Genomic DNA, 22,678 nt, shown 5'->3' on the forward strand with positions numbered 1-22,678 from the left:
TGAAGCCAAATTTTAAGATGCCAATTTAATTAACAGACATTTATTTTCAGAAAGGCCCAGATGCCTTTAGTTCTCAGGGCAGAGCCTTTTCAGATTTCTTTCTCATGAGAACTATGGTATAGAAAATGATCCAAGCTGGTTGCAGTCTGAGGTTGGGCTGCCATAGCAAAATAGCAGATGTGGTAGCTTCAACACCAGGAACTTATTTTCTCTCAGTTCTGGAGGCTGGAAGTCTGAGATGGAGGTGTCAGCAGGGCTGCGTTCTGGTGAGGGCTGTCTTTCTGGCTTGCAGATACCCAACAACTTGCTGTGTGCTCACATGGCCTTCCCTTGCTCACTGCATTCATGCAGAGACAAAGAGCTCTCTGATGCCTCTCCTTACAAGAACACTAATCCCATGATGAGGGCCCCATCCTCATGACCTCATCCAAACCTAATTATCTCCCAAAGGCCCAATCTCCAAATACCCTCATGTCAGGAATTAAGGCTTCAACATAGGAATTCTGGGGACACAATTCAGTCCATAGCATTTGCTAAAAACTTCTTGAGACAAAATCTAAAAAATATGTTGAAATTGCTTCCTTAGGTAAAAGAGAAAGATTTTAATGTATATTCATTCATTTAATTTATAATTGTTCCTGTGGATTTGAGAGTGGTTATGCGGTCAGTCAGGTAGGAACAAAGGACAAGAGGATCGTCACTTATGCCTTCAGGAAATGTTTATTGAATGTCTATCATGGGCCAGAAACAACAGACGGAAATGCAGCTCTCATTCCAGTGAGGGAGGAAAGTATCAAAAAGTTAAGTAATTTCAATACAGTGTAGAAGAGCAGCAAATCTGAGAGAAGCTCAGGATTACTGATGTGGGTACCTGGGACGCAAGCCACCAGAGTTGGGAGGGTATTGGGGATCGCTTTCTGGAAAGAGGAGATGCCTGAGTTTTAATGTCCAGGGTCTGCAGACAGACTTGTGTGTTGCAGTCAGGCATGGTAGCTCACACCTGAAATCCTAGCCTTTTGGGAGGCTGAAGTGGGAGGAATGCTTGAAGCCAGGAGTTTGAGACCAACCAGAGCAATATAGCAAGATCCCATCTCTATAAAAAATGTTAAACTTAGAGGGATGAGGTGATACATATCTGTAGTCTTAGCTACTTGGGAGGCTGAGTTGGGAAGATCATTTGAGCCCAGGAGTTTAAGGCTGCAGTGAGCTATGACTGTACCACTGCACAAGTGTGTTGTGTCTGTAATTGTTACAAAGTGAATAGTAACAAAAAACTGTGAAAATAATCTTTCAGTATTCAAAAACTACTATTAATTCAGCAAAGATGTCACTCGCATCACACTTTCCACTACCTACTTATTAGTTTACATGTTTCTTGGCTGTCTGTAGTATATGAGGGCCATCTCACATAAGGTCCACTACAGCAGTACTTGTCTGCCTGCTCCCTAGTGTGTCCTTTGCATTTGGCATAGTACCCGGCACATAGTAGGCACTCAATAAACTGTTCATTCACCAACATCTACTGTTGTCACACAATGATCTCAGGTTTATCCCAATCATTTTCCCCTCAGCACAGCCAATGTGCAGGGGTCTTTTTAGAAATAAGACTGTGAAAGAAGCTAGGAGAAAATACAACTTGCGGAGGAATCTTTAGCCCCATTACTGGGTATACACCCAAAGGAAAACAGATCATTCTACCGAAAAGACATATGCACTTATATGTTCACTGCAGCACTGTTCACAATAGCAAATACATGAAAGCTGCCTAGGTGCCCATCCATGGTGGATTAAAGAAAAGTGGGCTACATATAAAGCATGGAATACTACACAGCCATAAAAAAGAATGAAATCATGTCCTTTGCAGCAATGTGGATAGAGCTGGAGGCCATAATCCTAAGTGAATTAATGCAAGAACAGAAAACCAAATACCACATGTCCTCACTTATAAGTAGGAGCTAAACATTGAGCATATAAGGACATAAACATGGGAACAACAGACACTGTGAACTATTAGGGGGGAAGGGAGGGAAGGGCGTGAGGGTTGAAAAACTATCTACTGGGTACTATGCTCACTACCTTAGTGCAATATACCCATGCAACAAGACTGCACATGTAGTCCCTGTATCTAAAATAAATGTTGAAAAATTTTTTAAAAAGAATAGTATTTTCATGAGGACTAAAACACTTACTTAGCACAGTATTTGGCACAGGGTAAGTGTTAAATAAATGAGTATTAGCAATTATCATTTTAGGTGTTTGTCAAAAAACATTCTGACCAAAACTTGTAAATAAATTGAATTTTGTGGCTCCATATAAATATCCTTTTAAAGGATAGGAAAGCAAATCCCATGTTGAAATTTGCCTACGAAATCCTATATCTAATAGCTTAATATGCTCTTAGGCAAAAAAGTCATGAGACATTTTGTAGTCCCTGAAATTTCCCAATTAAGTTAAATAGATGACTATTTAATCAATTCAAAAAGTAAATATCTGCAAGACAAATCTAGCAAAGGATCATAAGAAAACAAATGAGATATTTACCAAAGAATCAACATCTCATAAAAAATTAAAATCACACCTGGAACATCTTAAGAAACTTTCACCAAAATTAGTCAGATCAGGCTCTTGTACTATTGACTTTTTTATTTTAACATCTAACTTTTATATTTTAAAGAGTAATAATGAAGTTTCATAGCAAAAGTTTTATTTCTATCTCTTGTGATTTTTTCCCATTTGATAGGCCCCAAACTACAATTTCAATAATACCATTAAAATCTTGGGTAACAAAGACAATATGTAATTACCTGATAAATTCGAAAGATATGATGAACCAATCTAAGTAATTTTGGTTTAAAAGAAAATCTTATTTTTAAGATGCTTTTGGATTCAAATATTTCCCTTGACCATATGTTTTATTTTTTCTGTACAGAAAATATTTAGGACATTCATTTTATATCCATGCTTTGCATCACTTGACATTTCAAAATGATACCTTTCTTCTTTGGGTTGGGTAAGCATTCATGCTCTTCTTTGACAGAGATTTTACAACTCTTTATCCGACAGAAAAAAGATCGTCTTGAGCCAGAATAAACATGTGTCCTTCCAGTGTGGAAATTACTGTGAACTTGCAAACCAGCTTTTGTAGCAGAAGGGGGTGAGAGAACAGGTGGAAAAGAATATTGTCAAATAATTTTGAAATTTATCTTCCAACATTTTCTGATCATCTATTATTGAAAAAGAAAATAGTTTTTTAAAGCAATGGCATGATTGTACAGTAAACCCTAAAGTGAAACACACCCAAAAAATGTATTTGTCAAGCAATCACATTTTGATAACTTATAGACATTTGCAATTTATCCTTCTTTTTTCCCCAAATGGGGAAGAACAAAGTTAATCTAAGTGAAATGAAATAAAAATTAAATTAAAAAATGAAAAAAACCTCAACTATTACAGGAATCAATTGTTTTATATTTCATATAATTATTTGGTACTAGGCATTTTCAGAGAAGAAAAAATACTTACACTTCCCAAACGCAATTATACAAGGTCTTTCATACAGAAAAGACCTAATCCATATACAAAAGAGGATAATTGTCTTTTAGCATGTAGCTAAATAATGGGAACTTCAGCAATTTTTTATCCAAAATGACACTTTCTTGTAAGGATTTTATTTGTATATGAAAAATAGCAAATATGAAGGAATCATATTTTCCCCAAACAAAGCATCTTCATATGAATGCATTTGTGTTTGTATATGTCTGTATGAATATAGGAATTTTCTATATAGCTATATATATTAACTATGATGTAAAGTTTACAAAATAATTCTCGTTTGATAAAAGCTTAGTTAGCTGTATTAAAAACACTGTGTAGCTAAACTTTTAGGTGATCATTACATTTACATGAAATAATAAGCATGCAGAAATGGACACTTACTTTTGGCATCTATTAGCTTTTCTCTTGGTGAAATATCAAAAGAAGAAAGTTGTTCCTTTACTTTGGCAACATCTTTTGGATGCAAGAAGTCAAATAAGCTTTGTCCAGTCAAACTAGCCTATTCATAAGGTAGACATTCACTTAAAATCAGTATCATGCTTTTTCTACATTTCTTGATGCATACAATAAATGTCCTTTTTTGTTAAAGGTTGATTTTTCTCAAGCTCAAAGATACGTTCACAACACCATGTGACATGAACTTAGTGTTCAAAGCAGGGTGATACTTGTAGACAGAAAAAAATACATGCATATAGAACCATCCCTGGATATACACAAACCATATACAAACACTAACTGCTAGTATTCCGCTAAATCTCGTAACTCTTGTTAACATGATACTTGGAAATGATTGTGATTTGTTTTGAAATTTTTTGTCCTTGTTAAAAAAAAGAGATTACATGATAGTATAATATAGAAATCACAGAATATCTGTGACTTTATCAGACATTTACCATACTGTTTAAAAAATTACCATACTATTGATAAGTAAAATCCAACCCAGAATACCTCTCACTTCCCATTCCACCACTCCCAATATGCACAGCATCCCCAGGTCTATGCCTTTGCTGATACAGTCCCATTCCTCAGAACTCACCACCCCTTCCCTATCCCTTGGCCACTCCAGCCAAATTGCCTTTGACTCCCTACACTTCGGGACTCCCTTCTTTCTCCCAGCCTGAAATGTTTCCTCCCCTTCTCTACATCTCGCTTCTGCCAAGCCTCGCAGACATCCTACTTCATGCGTGATGCCTTCCCTGACCCATAGTGGCCACCCCTCTTCTGAATTCCTGTATTACCCAAGCAAACATTCCTACAGACAACAGGACTAATGGACCAGCCAATACAAGTAGGCTGAATTGTTTGGCAGTCAGACATTTCATTCTAAAAAAAAACTTGCGTGGTTAATATAAGTCTATATCCAGAACTCTCTAAGGCGGATCAAGTTTCTGAATCTGAAAAGCAGAGGACTAAACCCTGAATCATGGGAATCCCTACATGCCCCTGAGCAGCCAGTGAGTCTCTAAACAGCCTCTTCTTTGCAAAGTCAGTGCCCAGTAGGACTGGATTCCATGTCACTATCTTGAAACTTAAGTGATACCCTAAACTGTCAGTCACCTGTGTGTGTGGGGATGTGTGTGTGCATGTATGGGTGTGTTTTCCATCTCCAATTAGAATATGGAATCATGAGGTTTGAATACCTGATCGTAATTAAGTATTTTGGAGACTGACTTAGAAACGAAGAGAATTTTTCCTCTTTCACATCCAACCACAAATAAGAAGCCTTCTGCAGTCTAGGATTTAAGAAAATAAAAGTGAATATTTAAAAATATTGTCTGTCTCTTATACACACACACACATTCAGATTCTGAGGGAGTTATTGTGGCAATAAAACTAACAGACTAGTTTTATTGAGCTAGTTTTCATGGAGCTAGTAAGATTAATTTTAAGAAATGTTCTTAAGATGCAAACCGATTTATAAAGAACGTCATGTTGAAATCTTATTCTAAATTAATGTTTTGGACATGAAAAGTTTGGCTGCAGAATATTTACTTGAGACATTTCTTAAAAAATTAGGCCAGGTGCTATAGATGAGCCTATATACAGCACTAAATGAGCCTATATCCCAGCACTTTGGGAGGCCAAGGCAGGTGGATCTCTTGAGCTCATGAGTTTGAGACCAGCCCGGGCAACACTAGCGAAACCCTGTCTCGACAAAAACTAGAAAAATTGGCCGGGCGTGGTGGTGCACGCCTGTAGTCCCAGCTACTCAGGAGGCTGAGATGGGAGGATGGCTTGAGCCCAGGAGGCAGAGGATGCAGTGAGCTGAGACTGCACCACTGCATTCCAGCCTAGGCAACAGAGCCAGACTTTGTCTCAAAAAATAATAAAAAGAAATAAAATTACCTTTACCAAATCCTACTATACTGCATGCAGAACGATTACCTGTGGATGTGTTGAGGTAGGAGGACTGTGCAGATTGGGGACAAGGAAGCAATGAAGACATCACACTGTAAACCTAGTTATAGTTTTTGAATAATAATAAGGCATCACTCGTTCTAAACTAATGTGTCAGCTACTCTCATAAGGTCTACCCAGCAAATCCCATGAAGCAGCCTGCATGGAAGTGGGAACATATGGCCACATAGGAAGAGCCTGGCACTCCTGCTGGGCATGCTCGGCAGGGCAGAAGCAGGGTTCCATGAAGGTGTGACTGACGAGCATGTACAGATTGGTCAGAAAGCTTCGAAAGCAAACCGTACATTTTGCCACCTTCAAAAATTTTTTTATCCACACAATATCCTTTATATCCCTGCCAGGAATGCTATATTTAAATTCAGCTGTTCAAATAAAAGAATGGCTTTTTTTAATTAAAGGAAAAATGGACAAAAATGTGTATGAAGAATCTTTCTATTTAATTCGACTATCGCTTAAAACCTAGTAGTCACACAGCTCACGACCAAGACATTTATCACCTCCGAGGGCATGAGAAGCCAATCACATGATCACAGTTTCCTCTCTAGACCGGTGAATCTGAAAAGCCATGCCCAGGAAATGATGAGGACAGAAATGTCAAAGCACTAACAACTCTAAGCAATGACTGGCCTCCGAGAAGAACAGGATCCTGAGGGAACAGGATGTCAGGCTGACGGCTTTGAAGGAGGTGGTGATCATGGCGAATAGATCCTATGTGTGAGAGGTGGGTAGTATAACATACTTAGCCCTGAAGACAAGCTTTGCTCTGTAGTGTAGAAAGTGCCTATCCTCTGTCTCTACTTTCATTAACACAAACTAGTAACACATGGCTACTTCTCTATTTTAAATTTCTATATTAAAGGAAATATGGTGTAACATGGAGTCTTGCATGTTTATAACAGGAAGCAAATGGAAGAAAATCTGCCTCATATTCAAACAGCAATGAAAGCACATATACAACTTAGACAAATATATCTTCAGTTACCTTAAGGATTAAATGTCTGAGCTCATTATCCTGAATAAATGATGGTCTACAATTATTTCCCACATAAGAATTTGTCATGCCTAAAAAGAAAGGAGTCAAGAGTTATTGGAAATACAGTAGAGAGGGCAACACGCTCAATGAACATTAGCAATGCCGCTGCTGCTGCTGCTGCTATTTTCTCTTTTGGCACATTCTAAGACATTTTCTGTCATCATTTTCTTTTTTTCTCATTTTCATTTAATTAATTTATTTATTTATTTTTGAGACAGAGTCTTACACTGTTGCCCAGGCTGAAGTGCAGTGGCACCATCTCAGCTCACTGTAACCTCCACCTCCTGAGTTCAAGTGATTCTCGTGCCTCAGCCTCCTGAGTAGCTGGGATTACAGGCATGCAAAACCACGCCCGGCTAATTTTTGTATTTTTATTAGAGCCAAATTTTCACTATGTTGGCCAGGCTGGTCTTGAACTCCTGGCCTCAAGCAATCCACTCACCTCAGCCTCCCAAAGTGCTGGGATTACAGGTGTGAGCCACTATGCTCAGCTAAGCATTTTCTTTCTTCATTATCACTTGATTAAAATTTCTTTCTTTTAGATTGTGAATTCTTGGAACTACTTATTCCTTTATATTCAAATATGCACATTAAGAGCTATATATAAAAACATTGTAATAAACTGTACATGAAATAATATTCAAGAATTGACATGCAGTAGTCCCCCCTTAGCTGTGGTTTCAGTTACCTGTGGTCCACCGTGGTCTGCAAACAGGTGAGCACAATACAATAAGATATTTTGAGCGAGCCAAAGAGAGAACATATAACTTTTTTACAGCATATTGCTAAAATTGTCCTAGTTTATTATTAATGTTAATCTCTTACTGTGCCTGATTTATAAGTTAAACTATATCATAGGTATATATGCATAGGAAAAAAGTGCTATGCCTAGGGTTCAGTACTACCCACAGTTTCAGGCATCTACCAGGCTCTTGGAACGTATGCTCCATGGATAAGGGGGAACTACTACAGTTATTTAGATAATGTCTCAGCTAATTCAAGTTGATCATATGAGTTACCCTGAAAGGGGATATTCTGGAATTCTAAACAAGTGTCATGGATTCATGAGATTTTCCAGTAAGAAAACTCTCTAATGGCAATATAGAGACCTCTATTCTGATAATACACAGATTATTTTAAAAATGTATAAAATATAAATGAAATAATTCATTTTTAGCCCTTAGCACTGAGTTATATTAAAATGAAAGTCTCTAAAGCAGCTGCAGAGCTTGTAAAATGATGAGGAATTATCAGGCCAAAACCAAGGGGAATGTTTGACCTGAGAGGAGTAAGGGAATCCACCAACCCAGACATGCAAAGCCCCTCAAGGCCACAAGGGGGCATATGACACAGTCAACAATGCCAAGCAAGCCATCACCAGGGCAAGGATGATTCAGAAGTCAGTCAATTTTCCCTTCCTTATATTCCCCAAACTTCTTGACTCCTATCCCCTCTTCCTGGGTACTGTAAGAAAAGTTGCTTTTGCAGGGGAAAGGTGGGGTAACGTCCTTAGACATTTTAACCACACATTGGCCCTTGGACGGATCTGTGGCTCAAACTCACCAATGAACTAAGTGGTGGTGGTGGCAAAGTAAGTAGGCGGGGCAGAAAGTCAAAATGCCTCGTGCTATGATTCAGTACAGTTTTCTCAGACTCATAGCACTCTAAAGAGCCTGGCATAGGGAAAAGAAAATCTCTTCTGTTGGAATCTATCTTCACCCTAGGGCTCAGGGAATTCTCCCAACAACTTCTTGTTAATATTACTACACAGCAGCTTGGGAGGGAGCTGAGGAAGGAATGAAGGACGCAGATTCTGAGTGCTAGGTCGGGGAACAGCAATAAATTGATTCTGAGCAAGGTAATGACATTTCAGGTCTGGCCTGCAGCAAGGTTGGCAGAGCACACCAGGCAGAAGTGGGCTGGGAAACCCTGTCAGTGTAAATCAGCCAGCACAGGCGAGCCTTGACTCAGTGAGTGAGTGGTGATGTGCTCAAGAGAAAACAAGGGCAGTGAGAGCAGCGCTGAGGCATGGTAGAGGCCGGCCCGTAAATGCACGCTGTGGTGTTCCGCACACTTGTCCACACATTGGCTCTCAGAGTTCCCATGGCAAAAACCAACGAGGCAACATGATCACTTACTTTTTTCACAATGTTCATTGGGTTAAAAAACAAGATCAAAATGACAGTAACAGTTCCTCCTCCTCTTCTTACCCCACCCCTACCATTAGTGAACACTGTGCTACACTCTACATGCATTACTCTTTACTCTTTTTATTATTATTATACTTTAAGTTCTAGGGTACATGTGCACAACGTGCAGGTTACATATGTAAACATGTGCCATGTTGGTGTGCTGCACCCATCAACTCGTCAGCACCCATCAACTCGTCATTTACATCAGTTATAACTCCCAATGCCCTCCCTCCCCTTTCCCCTCCATAATAGGCCCCAGTGTGTGATGTTCCCCTTCCCATGTCCAAGTGATCTCATTGTCCAATTCCCACCTATGAGTGAGAACATGTGGTGTTTGGTTTCTGTTCTTTACTCTTAACAATAGTCCCAGGAGGCAAATGCATCGTCCCTATTTCACAGATGCGGAAACCTGAGGATTAGAATGTCGAATAACTTGAGTAAGTCACATAGCTATGAAGGGAGGAAGCCAGGATTTGAACCACAAGGTCTACCTTCAGTACGCACACGCGTGAACCACCGCGCTCCACTGCCCCGCCTGGTAATCAGATCACAGACACAGGACCTCATGCTACAGAGCAGGGCTACTCCAAATGTGGTCTGCAGACCAGTGGTTTTCTTACCAGCAAACTGGTAAGATCGAATGCAGAATTTAAGAATAAGCATTTAGAGGCTTTTATAAAAATGTAGCATTGCTGTGACAGCCAAATCCATGATCATTTTTCCATAATTAATTGTATTTTACAATGAACTGGTGGTGGATGGGAGAAACACCTGTTCTTCACCCAGATAGTTTAAAAAGCACTGCTGTAGGGTATAGTGAAAAAAATCACATCACCATCCTTCTGCCTTTAACCTAATTATCCTATGGACCAAAATAACATGATCCACAGGCAGCCTTCTGTTGATATGGCTTCTAAGCTTTTGCCGAGCAAGTGTGGGGATGCTGCGACAATACCCTGGAATGCAGATCCACTTGCCTTAAATCATCTTGCTGTGAGCAGCACTGACCAAAGGATCTGGTCAGACTGCAGGGATGAGTTCTCAACCATGTCACTTCTGCTTAGCAGAGCTGACGGCAAAATTTACGCCCTGTTCCAAGGAATCTCCTTTGGACTCACCTCCTCCCTGCCGAGTTTCCACAGCCTCTCCTCTCACTCGTATCACTGCTGTAACATTCATCACACTAGACTCTGACGATCTCTTCCTAAGTCAGTCTTCCTAGTCAGATCACAAACCCTTAAAGGGCAGAGACCTTGCCTCATTAATTTTTATATTCTCAGCACAGAACAGGAATGCAGCTGACGCTCAGATCATGTTTTGTTGAACTAGTCCACTGATTCATGGCTTTTCCCTTAGGTTCTCCTCCCTTAGGACACTGCAAATGTGAAAATACTCAGCTAATTTTAGGGTTGCAATCAAATGACCTCAGTTGAGCCTGTAAATTTTCATTGCTGAAGGATTTAAGGAAAATATTGCAAGCCTCAGCTGTGGGTAAAAGAGAAGCTTATTTCATAACAGACTGTTACGAAAGTGATCTCCCATCACGCTCCCAACAGGAAGCACCAGGAGTCCAGGTTAGTGCTGCTCTCCTCTTAGCCAGCTTAACTTGACTTGGTAAAGTCCTTGTATGGTGCCCAGATAATTTCCATTACCCTGAAATATATTTTCCTTTTCCTGGCAGTGTTTGAGATCTAAACTAAGACCCTTGGTCATCCTTTGCTCACTCCCTTTTTATGATTTTTGAGCCAAATTTTACTATAATCTTCTAGATCTTTACAGATCTGCACTTGCAGAGTCTCCTCTGGAGTCTTCAGCTTGCTACTCGTCCAGGTCTTATCTTTTCCACGCAAATTTACATCATCAGCATTGATAAATCGAAAACTCTATTCCACTTCCATCACCCTGTCCCCCAAGTTGGACTGGGGTTATTCCCAAACCAGGGGTGATTTCTACTGCACATGTTGATAAGGTTTGGCTCTGTGTCCCCACCCAAATCTCATGTCGAAAACTAATCCCCAGTGCTGGAGGTGGGGCCTGGTGGGAGGTGATTGGATCATGCTTGTGGATTTTCCCCTTGGTACTGTGTCGCAATAGTGAGTTCTCATGAGATCTGGTTGTTTAAAGCGTGTGGCACCTCCCCGACCCTCTCTTGGTCCTGCTCCTGCCATGTAAGATGCCGGCTCCCGCTTTGCCTTCTGCCATGAGTAAAAGCTCCCTGAGGCCTCCCAAGAGGCAGATGCCACCATGCTTCCTGCACTGCCTGTGGAACTATGATCCAATTCAACTTCTTTTCTTTATAAATTACCCAGTCTCAGGTATTCCTTCATAGCAATGCGAGAATGGACTAACACACAGGTACATATACACATTTATTACACTCTGATTTAAAAGTCAAGCTCAAATTGGGGAATTGCTAAAGCCAGAAATGATGACCCACACACCAAGAGGCATTGGCAAGGACCTCCTTCCCCCAGTGTCTCACATATTTGAGGATACCCTGGAATGGCAATGTGTGATGCATTGTAAGGTACTACTGATAAATCTGAATGAAGCCTTAAGAGAAACTGCAGAGTTTAAGGAAGTTTTCTTTTTGAAGGATAGAAATCTCTCAATAACTTAATAATTAATACTATCCTTCAGAACTTTTTTTTTTTTTTTTTGACAGGCTGTCACCCAGGTTGGAGTGCAATGGCACGATTACTGCTCATTGCAACCTCCACCTCCCAGGCTCAAGCGATCCTCCCACCTCAGCCTCCCAGATAGCTGGGATTACAAGCGAGCATGACCACTCTTGGCTAATTTTTGCATTTTTTGCCCAGGTTTGTCTCGAAGTCTGGACTCAAGCGATCCACCCACCTCAGCCTCCCAAAGTACGGGGATTACAAGCATGAACCACCATGCCCAGTTCTACTTCAGAACTTCTAAAGAACTGAGAGGTATGAAAGGCAGGTGATATTCTCTTCGTATTATATGTGAAGCAGAAATGTAAATACTTTTCAAGTTTGCATAGTGAGCTCCAGATAAAGCTTTTATCAGAACCCAGTTTTCTGACATCCAATTCAGTATTCTCTCCACACACAGACTATAGACAAATGCCAGTGAATACCCGTAAAGCTGAAAGACACATCTGGATAGAACCTCAACAGCTGACAGCAAAGCGAACCAATCAGAGACATCAGTGACAGAGCAGATTTCACTTAACTGTGGAAGCCGTCGTCAAACTCACCTTTTAAAGATCTCAAGTGCTGAACAGCCATTCTTAAAACTGTAAGTTTGTCCAGTTTACGCGCCATGGGGTTGCACTGAGGGATCATTGCAGACAGTTCTTCAATCAGGTTATTCATTTTATCTCTCCTCCGCTTTTCGGTTTGGCTATGAGCTTCTCTAAGAGGGAAAAGGAACTTCCTTTATATTTAACATTCGGCAGACCTCCAGACCCCCACCCGTGGCGCTCAGTGGAGCAGATGCTGAGCCCGGCAGGCACACACTGTTCTTCCTCCTAACTTGGGTCCCTGCAGTTGTCATTGAGGGAAGAGGAAAGCGCTGCTGAGACCAGGAATAGCATTCATAAAACTCGCTGCCCTTGGTCAGTCCCTCCCTACCTCATTTTCTGAAATCTTTAAGAACGAAGGCAACTGTCTGAGAGCCTAGGTGGTTTTTCTACCTGTCTCCAATATTAGAGAAGAGATGGGTGCCCTTTTGTTCAAAGCTAACTATTCTCTGGTATTTGCATAAATAGTTATCAGCATCTTAACCTCATTATTTTTATAGCTCCTTATCATGGGTCTATTAATGTGCTCAAGTATCTTCCCCCGTGAAAAAAAACCCTTTCCCTAATTCTAGTTGTTTTTTGTTCTTGCTACTGTCTTGCCCCCTCAGCAAGCTCCCTGAAAGAGTGCAGTTTCCACTCAGTCTTTCATTTCCCAGGCATTCTGTCCATCTGTAACATCAACCTTCCACAACCCCTGCCCCACTAAAACTGTCCTAGCGAAAATCGTTCTTCTCTCTTGCAATCTCTTGCTGATCCCTGCCTTGAATCTGACACTGCTGACACTTCTCATTCTCCCCTGGTTTCCACAGCCTCTCTGCCTCCTCGTCCTCCTCCACTCTCCCTGCTCGGCTCAGTCCCCTCGTCACCTCACCCAGCTCTTACTTGATCCTTAAATATTGGTGTGTACTAAGATTCCCTGCTCAGCACCGCTCTCTCTTCACTCTTTATTCACCCTGAGATCTCATTTCCTCACAAGGCTTTACAGCTACTCATAAGCTACTTGTTATTATAACCCTATCTCATTCATACTTCACTCAGCTCCTGACCTATGGAACTAGAATTACAAATCTAAACAATTCTCAAGAAATCTAAAACTCAGGAAACCCCAAACTGAATGCATTCTCTGCAATGTACCCCCATTTTCAATTCTTCCTGTACTACTCCTGATTTATTATTCCTTCTATAGGGTTTATCTTGGTTGGTAACACAACTGCTCAGTCTAGACCAAGCTTGTCCAAACTGCACTCCAGGATGGCTTTGAATGTGGCCCAACTCAAATTCGTAAACTTTCTAAAAACATTATGAGATTTTTTTTTTTTTTTTTAGCTCACTAGCTATCATTGGTGTTACTGTATTTTATGTGTGACTCAAGACAATTTTTCTTCTTCCAACGTGACCCAGGGAAGCCAAAAGACTGGATATCCCTGGTTTAGAACCTTCCTCTTCACCCTAAAAAGCCAAATAATCACAAACTCCTTCGATTCTAGATCTTAAAATATTTCTTAAACATGTCTTCTCTTCCTCTCCATTTCCTCTGTCACCATCTTAATTTAGGCTCATTGCATTACCCCAGAACCTTTTAAACTGTTGTTCCTTCCTCTCCCAGTCTATCCTATACCTTCCGGAATTATGTAGTAAAACAAATCAAGTCACCTAATCCCATTGCACAAAACTGTTCACTGCACATCCACTGCCCAAGAGGACTAGCCAGATTCCCTAATTATAGGCCAAGGTTCTCCCTGACCTGCCTCATGTCTTCATCTCCAGTTTCTCTCTTCAAGACTTTTCCCGACAGCTCCACATGTCCCACAGCAGCAATGTGCGAAGACTTGCTCGTCCTCACACACGCCATGCTGTCTCACACCTCCTCCATGCCTTCCTCTTTACCTGGCTTACAAAGTCCTTTCTGACTGCACTGTTGGAGAAATCCTATTCTTTCTTCAAAATCCAGCTCAGTTATTCTTCTGGGAAGCTTTCTCTGACTACTACATGATTAATCACTGCTCTCTCTAAGCCACCTCAGTACCTTCCATACCACTACCCCTATTTCATCAAATCTAAGAGCCACCAATTGTAAGACGCACGATTATTTAAAGCATCACAAGAGAAAGAAATGCTGCCAACTGACAGGAAGATGCCACTGATAAGAAATTTCCACAGAAGATAAAACGTAGAGGTGAAAAGTGTATCTTAGATTTCAAGAATTACATGATTTTACTCGTCACACTTTGCTGCAAATCCCTCTCCTACAACACACAGAAACTCCGGAATTTCTCTATTAGAATAGTTCAGGGGCAATCTGATGGGAAAGAGGGTAAGTGGGAGACTTCCCTGATCTGTTTTTACAAAGACTTTAAATTGGATAAAAGAAAATGTAATTTTTCCAGATAAAAGAGTAGGGAGGTGGGTAGGGAGGAACATCAATGAAGGCTGTGGCAGCTAACACACTCCCTGCCCCAACCATTCACCCTTGGCAGTGACACGCCTGGAACAAAATACATACTGTTGGATGAAGTGGATAGGATTCCAATTAGATGTGTATTCACATAAAATTCAGTTATCTACTCATACTTTGTTCTATTTGTGAGCAATTAGATATTTTTCTTTTTCTTTTTAAAGTCAAGGTCTCACTCTGTTGCCCAGGTTGCAGTACAGTTGTATGATCACAGCTCACTGCAGCCTCAAACTCCTGGGCTCAAAGGATTCTTCTGCCTCTGCCTTCCAAGGAGCTGGGATTACAGAGCATCTCGATTAAAATGAAAGTGTTATGATTAAAAGAATATTGTAGTTACACTCTCACTAGAAGGATCACCTCTTCTTTCTAACAGTGTTCCCCATCAGCATGGACAGCAGCGATGGATAGAGACGCCTGACTCCAGGATGTACAGCAGAGGAAGGGGTGCTCTCTCTGAGCCAGGATCTGGAGAGAGATGAGAGCAGGGTGGGAGAAAGCCCACGGTGGAGAAGGTGAATGATGATGCTGGGAGCCAGGAAACCCAGGGCAAGGTGAAAGAACCAATGTCTGAACAAGGTACTTTACTTGAAGGAGCTGCACCTGAAAAGGTTTCTGGAGGCTTTCATTAAGGAAAGGCATAATTCTCCAGAGGCCAGCTCTCTGCTTAATACTTCATCAGAGCTCTGGCTCCTAATTCTGTGTACAGTTACTGCCACTTTGAACCACAGCAGTATTTTGTGGAATCCTATCAGAAAACAAAATAAATGGAGAAAAAGCAAAACTCTGATAGGCCATGTTGCCAGATGGAGAAGAATATTTTGTTGTTGTTGTTGAAAAAATATGTTGAAATAATTGACAAAGAACTTACGAGGATGGGTTTCCAACAGTCAGATGCTCCTCATAAGTAACTGATTTAAGTCATGAATCAATTTTTCTTTAGTGCTTAAAGAAAATAATATTCTTTTTTTTTGAAAAAAGCTATTCTAAGAGAAAGTTAAAGGCATGAAAGCCAAAATGTTATCCAAGTAGACAGAAAAGCAAGACAAAAGGTGCCTGATAACATTGCTTCTCAGAGCATAACAAGACAAAAAAGTCTCATCTTCAAGCCCTTCTATCTTGACGTCACCTTTGCCTTAGGCTACAGGCTTGCCTTTGTGTACCTTTCCACTCACCATGTACCATCTCAACAAGTCAATGTACCTGAAGGCCTTCATTTTAACTTGGTGTTCACCATCTTCCACTCTACAAAAAAGCAGGATAAAATATCAAACTACATGAAATACCTTTTCTGTAGTTCTTGAGAGAGAAACAGATGTGAGATTAAGTCCAATCATCCTAATTCCTATAAAATCCTTAGCTGTAAATGCTCCCTTGAGCACCTAATGACCTGAAACGATTACTACTGTCTACAGGAACCATTCTCTTCCTAACGCTGACAGGCAACACCATTCCCATAAGGATAACAAAAGTTATGTTAACTGACAGTGAGCAATAATTAGTGTATGACTTGGATATGATCTCATGACAAACTTGAGCAATAGTAAGATTTTCATAGAATTAACATTAAAGTCATTAAGATCATTGATGGCTTAACCAAAAACTTTATGATAGCTATATTACAACAGCCTGAAAATGGATTAAGAATCCCAGACCTTTAATCAAAAGGAATTTATTCTGCCTAAAAATCTATCTGGATGGTAACAAATATTGAAAACTGGAAACTCTTGCCAATAATATTAATTTTCACATTAGTATAGTTCCTAGCATCAGAAATGTACTCATCAGACCATTACTAAAATGAAAAACATTGGTGGTGATAGAAGACTGTCAGCACTTAAAAATTATGCAGGCTGCATAGCTTTTAAAAATATGTAATCTTAAAAGATATATTTCCAAATGTATCATTTTGTGAGAGATTTGAAAAATTCCAGGAAAACCACCCATAATCCCATCTGGAAGTAATCACAGTTAATATTCTAACATGTCTCCTTCCAGCGTTTCCTAAACATGTAGATACATACAATGATTATTTAACTTAGCCATGGTGCATGGGTACCATGTGGATATTTCTGTGTGTTCTACATATAGAATAAATAAAACTCAGATCATAGTATATAATTTTCATGTCTTGTCTTATTCATTTAACATTCTAACATGAATATTTCTGCATAGTTGCAAATATTCTTGGAGAACATGGTAGTCCATTGATTAGTTAAATCATAATTCATTCATTTGCTATTGTTGGATATTTCAACATTCTAATATTTTCAATATCATAAATAATATGGCTAAGAATATTGTGGTGTGGGCATCTCGAATTACACTCTAGGATAAATTCCTAGGAGTACAATTTATGGATAAATATTTTAAGGCTTCTGATTCATCTTAACAAATTTCCTTCTTTATAGATATTTAACAATGAACATTTTTCAGGCTTTGAAAAAAGTTTGGCCTACTTTAGAACTGTCTTACTCAGTTGAACTCTTTTGAAGTTTTAATATTTTTCCACTTAAAAAAAGATAATGCTTATAGAAAAGTTAATCAAATTTATAAAGAGATGCTTATAAATATTCCAAATAAAAAAGACCACAAAGACTAACGCTTAATGAAGTGGTGCATTTCCTTTTCACAGTTTCAATCAAGAAGAGCTTTTATATTTATGGTACTTTATCAAAAATATTTCCACACTTGATTCTCACAGCACAGTGATGAAGTTATTACTATCCCCATTTTACAGATGAAGGAGTTGAGTAAAGTTAATGACTGTCCAAGGTCCTATAACTAGTAGGAGGCCAAGCAAAGACTATTCAACACAGGCTGGCCTTCCACCATACCTGACCTGGTGTGCCTTCCACCATACCTGGCCATTTCTCTCACCACTGTCAGCCTGTTGTGTGGCTGGTACAAATAAAATTAAAGTTTCTCTGAGGCAAAAGAGAGGGTCAGATTAAGTCAGCTTCTTTTCTCTTTTTAGTCATCTTAAAGGAATGAACAGAAAACAATTATACGGGTCAATAATTTTCTTCCTAATAGTCTGGAATTATATATAATTGTCCCTCAGCATCCGTGGGGGACTGGCTCCAGAACCTCCCGCGGATACCAAAACCTGTGGATGTTCAAGTCTCTTCACAGTATTTGCATATAACCTATGCACATCCTCCCATATACTTTAAATCATCTCCAGATTACTTACAATACCTAATCAATATAAATGCTATGTAAATTGTTGTTATACAGTATTGTTTAAAGAATAATAACAAGAAAAATAAGTCTGGATCTGTTCAGTACAGACTTGCTTTTTTTTTCTGGATATTTTCAATTTTTGATTGGTTGCCCATAGATATGAAGCACTGACTACATATATGTACATTACTTCAATTTCAAAAGGTAAACTTTGACCTTTTAAGATCATGTTTTCGCTTTGATCATTGGCATTTTAGCAAATGAACTCACTGAGTGAATTTGCCTCCTTGGTGAAATTCAAATATACTGTACTTATTAAATACAAATACCCTTCTGTTTAATGGCCCCTGGCAGAATAGAATAAAGGCAAGATCTTGTTAGTCAAACAGTTCATTTGTTTGTAGAACAAATCTAGATAATTAGTAAATTTGGTCTATAATCCTAACATTTTACAAATTTTTACAAATGTGTTTTAATAAGCTTCCTGATATTAATAATATTCACATTACTGGGATACATTTTCTTAGTGCAGCACCTTACATTACAGTAATAGAATTTCAGACACAATGCAAAGTTTTCTTGAAAACTATTTTCACTGCATTTTGAATGAAATGTAGGCATTCTTTCTAAATTAACCAAAGACAAAGTTAGAGGCAGATGCAATCTCAAAATATTCCCCAGATTTGCCACTTGTCAGGCGTTCCTCTTTTTGAAACGTGCTTCCTTTGATTTCTGTGTGCCGCTCCCACTTCAGAGCCATGCCTTCACATAGTCTGGGCAGGCTTCCCCTCATCTTGTACTATCTTTAGGTCAGCACCCCCAGAATATATCCTCAGCCCCCAGTCTCCCCACTCTATAAGCTTCTCCCAGAGACGTCACCCACATCATCAGTTCAAGTACTTTTTGTGCATTAATGATGTCTGAGTCTCTAACTCCAGGCCAGGCCTCCACCCTGAGCTCCAAATCCTCATGTCCATCTTCCTGCTTGAAGGTTCTATAAATATCCCATTCTTAGTGTGTCCAGAACTCAACTCATCATCTTTGCCTCAATATAAGTGAATGAAAATACCACCCTCCATCTAGAAGCCCAAGTCAGAAAACGTGGGCACACTTTATATCCTCCTCCCAATGAACAATCACGAAGTCCTATTGATCCTATCTTCTGAGTGTGTCATATGTCCCTTCCTTTCCCTTCCCTTCCTGTCCAGGGCCACTCTCTTTGATTGAAGCTCAGAAAACCTCATCCTTGGCAAGAGCTATTCTCCATGGTTCTCTCTGCCTACTGGATCTTCCCCCTTCAGACCATCCTCCATGCTGTTTCCAGGGTGATTCTTTGAAAACTGTAAGACTGTACCACTCACACCTACCAGGATGGCTATAATCAAGCAATTGAAAATAATAAGGGTCAGTGAGGATGTGAAGAAAATGGAACTCTTGTACACTACTCATGGGAATGTAACGTGATGCAGTCACCGTGGAAAACAGTATAGCAGTTCCTCAAAAACTGAACAGAATTATCACATAACCCAGCAACTCTCTCCTAGGCATATATCCAAAATAATGGAAAGCAAGGACTAAAGCAGGTATTTGTACATCAGTGTTCATGGCAGCATTATTCACAATAGCCAAAAAGTGGAAATAACCCTTCAAGAGAGGACTGGATAAATCACATATGGTATATATACACAGTGGAATATTATTCAGCCATAAACAGCAATGAAATTCTGACACATGCTATAATATGGATGAAACTTGAAGACATTATGCTAAGTGAAATAAGTCAGACAAAAGAACAAACATCATATAATTCCACTTTGTTTTTTTTTTGAGATGGAGTCTCGCTCTGCCGCCCAGGCTGGAGCGCAGTGGCACGATCTTGGCTCACTGCAACCTCTGCCTCCTGGATTTAAGCAATTCTCCTGCTGCAGCTTCCCAAGTAGCTGGGACTACAGGCACCTGCCACCACGCCTGGCTAATTTTTTGTATTTTAGTAGAGACAGGGTTTCACCATGTTGCACAGGCTGGTTGCAAACTCCTAAGCTGAGGCAATCCACCTGCCTCGGACTCCCACTTATGTGAAATATCTAGAATAAGCAAATTCACAGAGCCAGAAAATGCACTAGAGGTTAGCAAGGGATCGGGAGAGAGGAGAATGGGAACGCTGTTGTTTATGGGCACAGAGTTTTTCTTTGGGGTGATTCAAAAGTTTTAGAAATAGAGGTGATGGTCTATAATACTGACTATAATTGATGCCAATTAATTGTACACTTAATAGTGGTTCAAATGGCAAATTTAATGTTATTTATATATATGTGTTTGCGTATATATGTGTGTGTGTGTATTTACCATAATAAAAAAGTGAAAAAGTGCAGAGGCAATCAATTCTTTAAAAAATATAAATCTGATCAAGTTCTTCTCATGCTTAGAATTCTTCAGTTTTCCTACTGCATTCAAGACAGTTTTCAGATTCTTCAGTTCAGCAGATCTTCCATGACTCAGTTTGTGTTTATCTCTCAAATCTCATAGCTCACCTCCCTCTAAGTGCACCCTCTGCTCTATGGTGACAACCACTCATTTCCTGATCAGGAGTATGCAACTACATACCTGTATGCCTGCACGGTTGTTCTTTCCACCTAAAATATCTTTTCCACTCCTGTTCTGTAGACTCACTTCTTCTCTTCTGTTTTTAAATGTATTTTTATAGAGATAGGGTCTCACTCTGTCACCTAGGCTGGAATGCAGTGGCGTGACCATAGCTCACTGCAGCCTTGAACTTCTGGGCTCAAGCGATCTTCCCACCTCTGCCTCCCAAAGTGCTAGGATTACAGGCATGAGCTATCATACCTGGCTGTAGACTTATTTCTATTTTTCATTTAAAACTTAGCTTAAGTCAACTTTTCCAGGAAGCATTTAAATCTTACTTAAATGCCTAACTTTATTTGCTGACATAGTACCCAGGGTCTCTATTATAGCAGTTATGATGATGTAAAATAATTGTTTGTATCTTTTCCATTTGCACAAGTTTCCTGTACCTTTGTGTCTCTATCTCTCCTAGTCTACTGACTGTCACATAGTAGCAACCCAATAAATGTTTAATGACTACATTCCACAGATTCATCAAAGACCCTTTTAAAGAACCAGCTCTCCAGCCAGGTGCGGTGGCTCATGCCTATAATCCCAGCACTTTGGGAGGCCGAGGCGGGTGGATCATGAAGTTGAGATTGAGACCATCCTGGCCAACATGGTGAAACCCCATCTCTACTAAAAATACAAAAATTAGCCGGGCGTGGTGGCGGGCACATGTAGTCCCAGTTACTCGGGAGGCTGAGGCAGGAGAATCACTTCAACCCAGGAGGCAGACGTTGCAGTGAGCCGAGATTGCGCCACTGCACTCCAGCCTGGCGACAGAGTGAGACTCTGTCTCAAAAAAAAAAAAAAAAAAAAAAAAAAAAAAAAAACCCAGCTCTCCATTCAAAACTAACAGTGCCACAGAAAGGGTGGACATTCTCACATATTCTTCGTTTTTAAAAATATCCAGCACTCTGAGGCTACGTGAGTGAAATCAGCCTCACCTATTGACTGGCTTTCCTGCACTGAGTCCTGGGGAAGGACACTATATAGTCAGCACCACGTACTTTGACATCCATAATTTCATTAAAGGGAACAGAAACTGTTAGGATAAAGGAAGGATTGGGGCAGAAAGGAGAAGCTCTGGGATAGATGATGAGCAAATCAGCGGGACATGTATTACGTTTTCACTGCCACTCTATGCCCTCTTCAAGTAGGGGAGGGAGTATGTCAAAAACGGTCCAGGACTTACCTGCTGCCACTGGAGGCTGATATTTCTATCCTTGTTGAAAGAAGATAGGTAAGGGGATTCTCAGAAATCTTTTCCACCACTTTTTCTGTCATGATTCCTGACCTGGAAGGAAGGAGGCCTTGGGTCACCCCCTACCCAGATGTTCTGGGAATGGACAGCAAGCCTGTCCTCAAGTGGAGAAAGCAGCCCACTCTGTCCAGCTACCCAGCGACAGGAAGCTGGGTGAAGTGGAGAAAATACCACATCTGGAATCAGGCATTCTAACAAGCTGTGTGATGCTGGGCAAACTGCTTGACATTTCTGAGTTCTAGCTTCTTCCTCTTCTAAAATGTGAGTAGTTACCTAAATAATCTTCAGTGTTGCTTGCTGACAAAAAAAATGTCGGTACTGTCAGTACTTTGCATGTTTCTTATATTTTTGCTAGCACTGACCCCACTTTCCATTTCACCCCCAAACCACTGCAAGGTCTCATCTGTGCCCCGCCATGTGGCACGAAGCTGGGCTACCTCTATATTCACTGTTCCCACTTCAATTGCTGAAATCATATTTAGACACCGAGAAAGAACAGTGGTGCTTATGATTCTGAAGAATAAGGAAGCAAATAAAAAGAACTAACAGTCACTTTTAGCTCAAGTTAAGTGGGGGCTATTGACTGATAATTTAGGATGGAAAACAGCTAGAGAGTCTAAAAAGACTGTCACTTCATCAACTATAGTTTTCAGAAGCATCCATGTTAATGGAAGAGACTAAG

General features: G+C 40.1%; 1 protein-coding gene across 1 annotated transcript in view; it reads right to left on the reverse strand.

The window, feature by feature from the left end:
- The window catches only part of ARNTL2 (aryl hydrocarbon receptor nuclear translocator-like 2), a 50,823-nt gene that overhangs the window by 18,646 nt on the left and 9,499 nt on the right, over window positions 1-22,678 (reverse strand). Inside the window, exons 3-8 of the mRNA XM_012002418.1 lie at window positions 21,928-22,029; window positions 12,425-12,582; window positions 6,956-7,035; window positions 5,196-5,288; window positions 3,937-4,054; window positions 2,993-3,136 (exon numbers count right to left, since the gene is read on the reverse strand). Coding sequence (XP_011857808.1) covers window positions 2,993-3,136; window positions 3,937-4,054; window positions 5,196-5,288; window positions 6,956-7,035; window positions 12,425-12,582; window positions 21,928-22,029 — 695 coding nt within the window. The remainder of the gene's footprint in view (window positions 1-2,992; window positions 3,137-3,936; window positions 4,055-5,195; window positions 5,289-6,955; window positions 7,036-12,424; window positions 12,583-21,927; window positions 22,030-22,678) is intronic.

This window comes from Mandrillus leucophaeus, unplaced genomic scaffold (assembly GCF_000951045.1).
Source record: "Mandrillus leucophaeus isolate KB7577 unplaced genomic scaffold, Mleu.le_1.0 Scaffold686, whole genome shotgun sequence".
NCBI lineage: Eukaryota > Metazoa > Chordata > Mammalia > Primates > Cercopithecidae > Mandrillus > Mandrillus leucophaeus.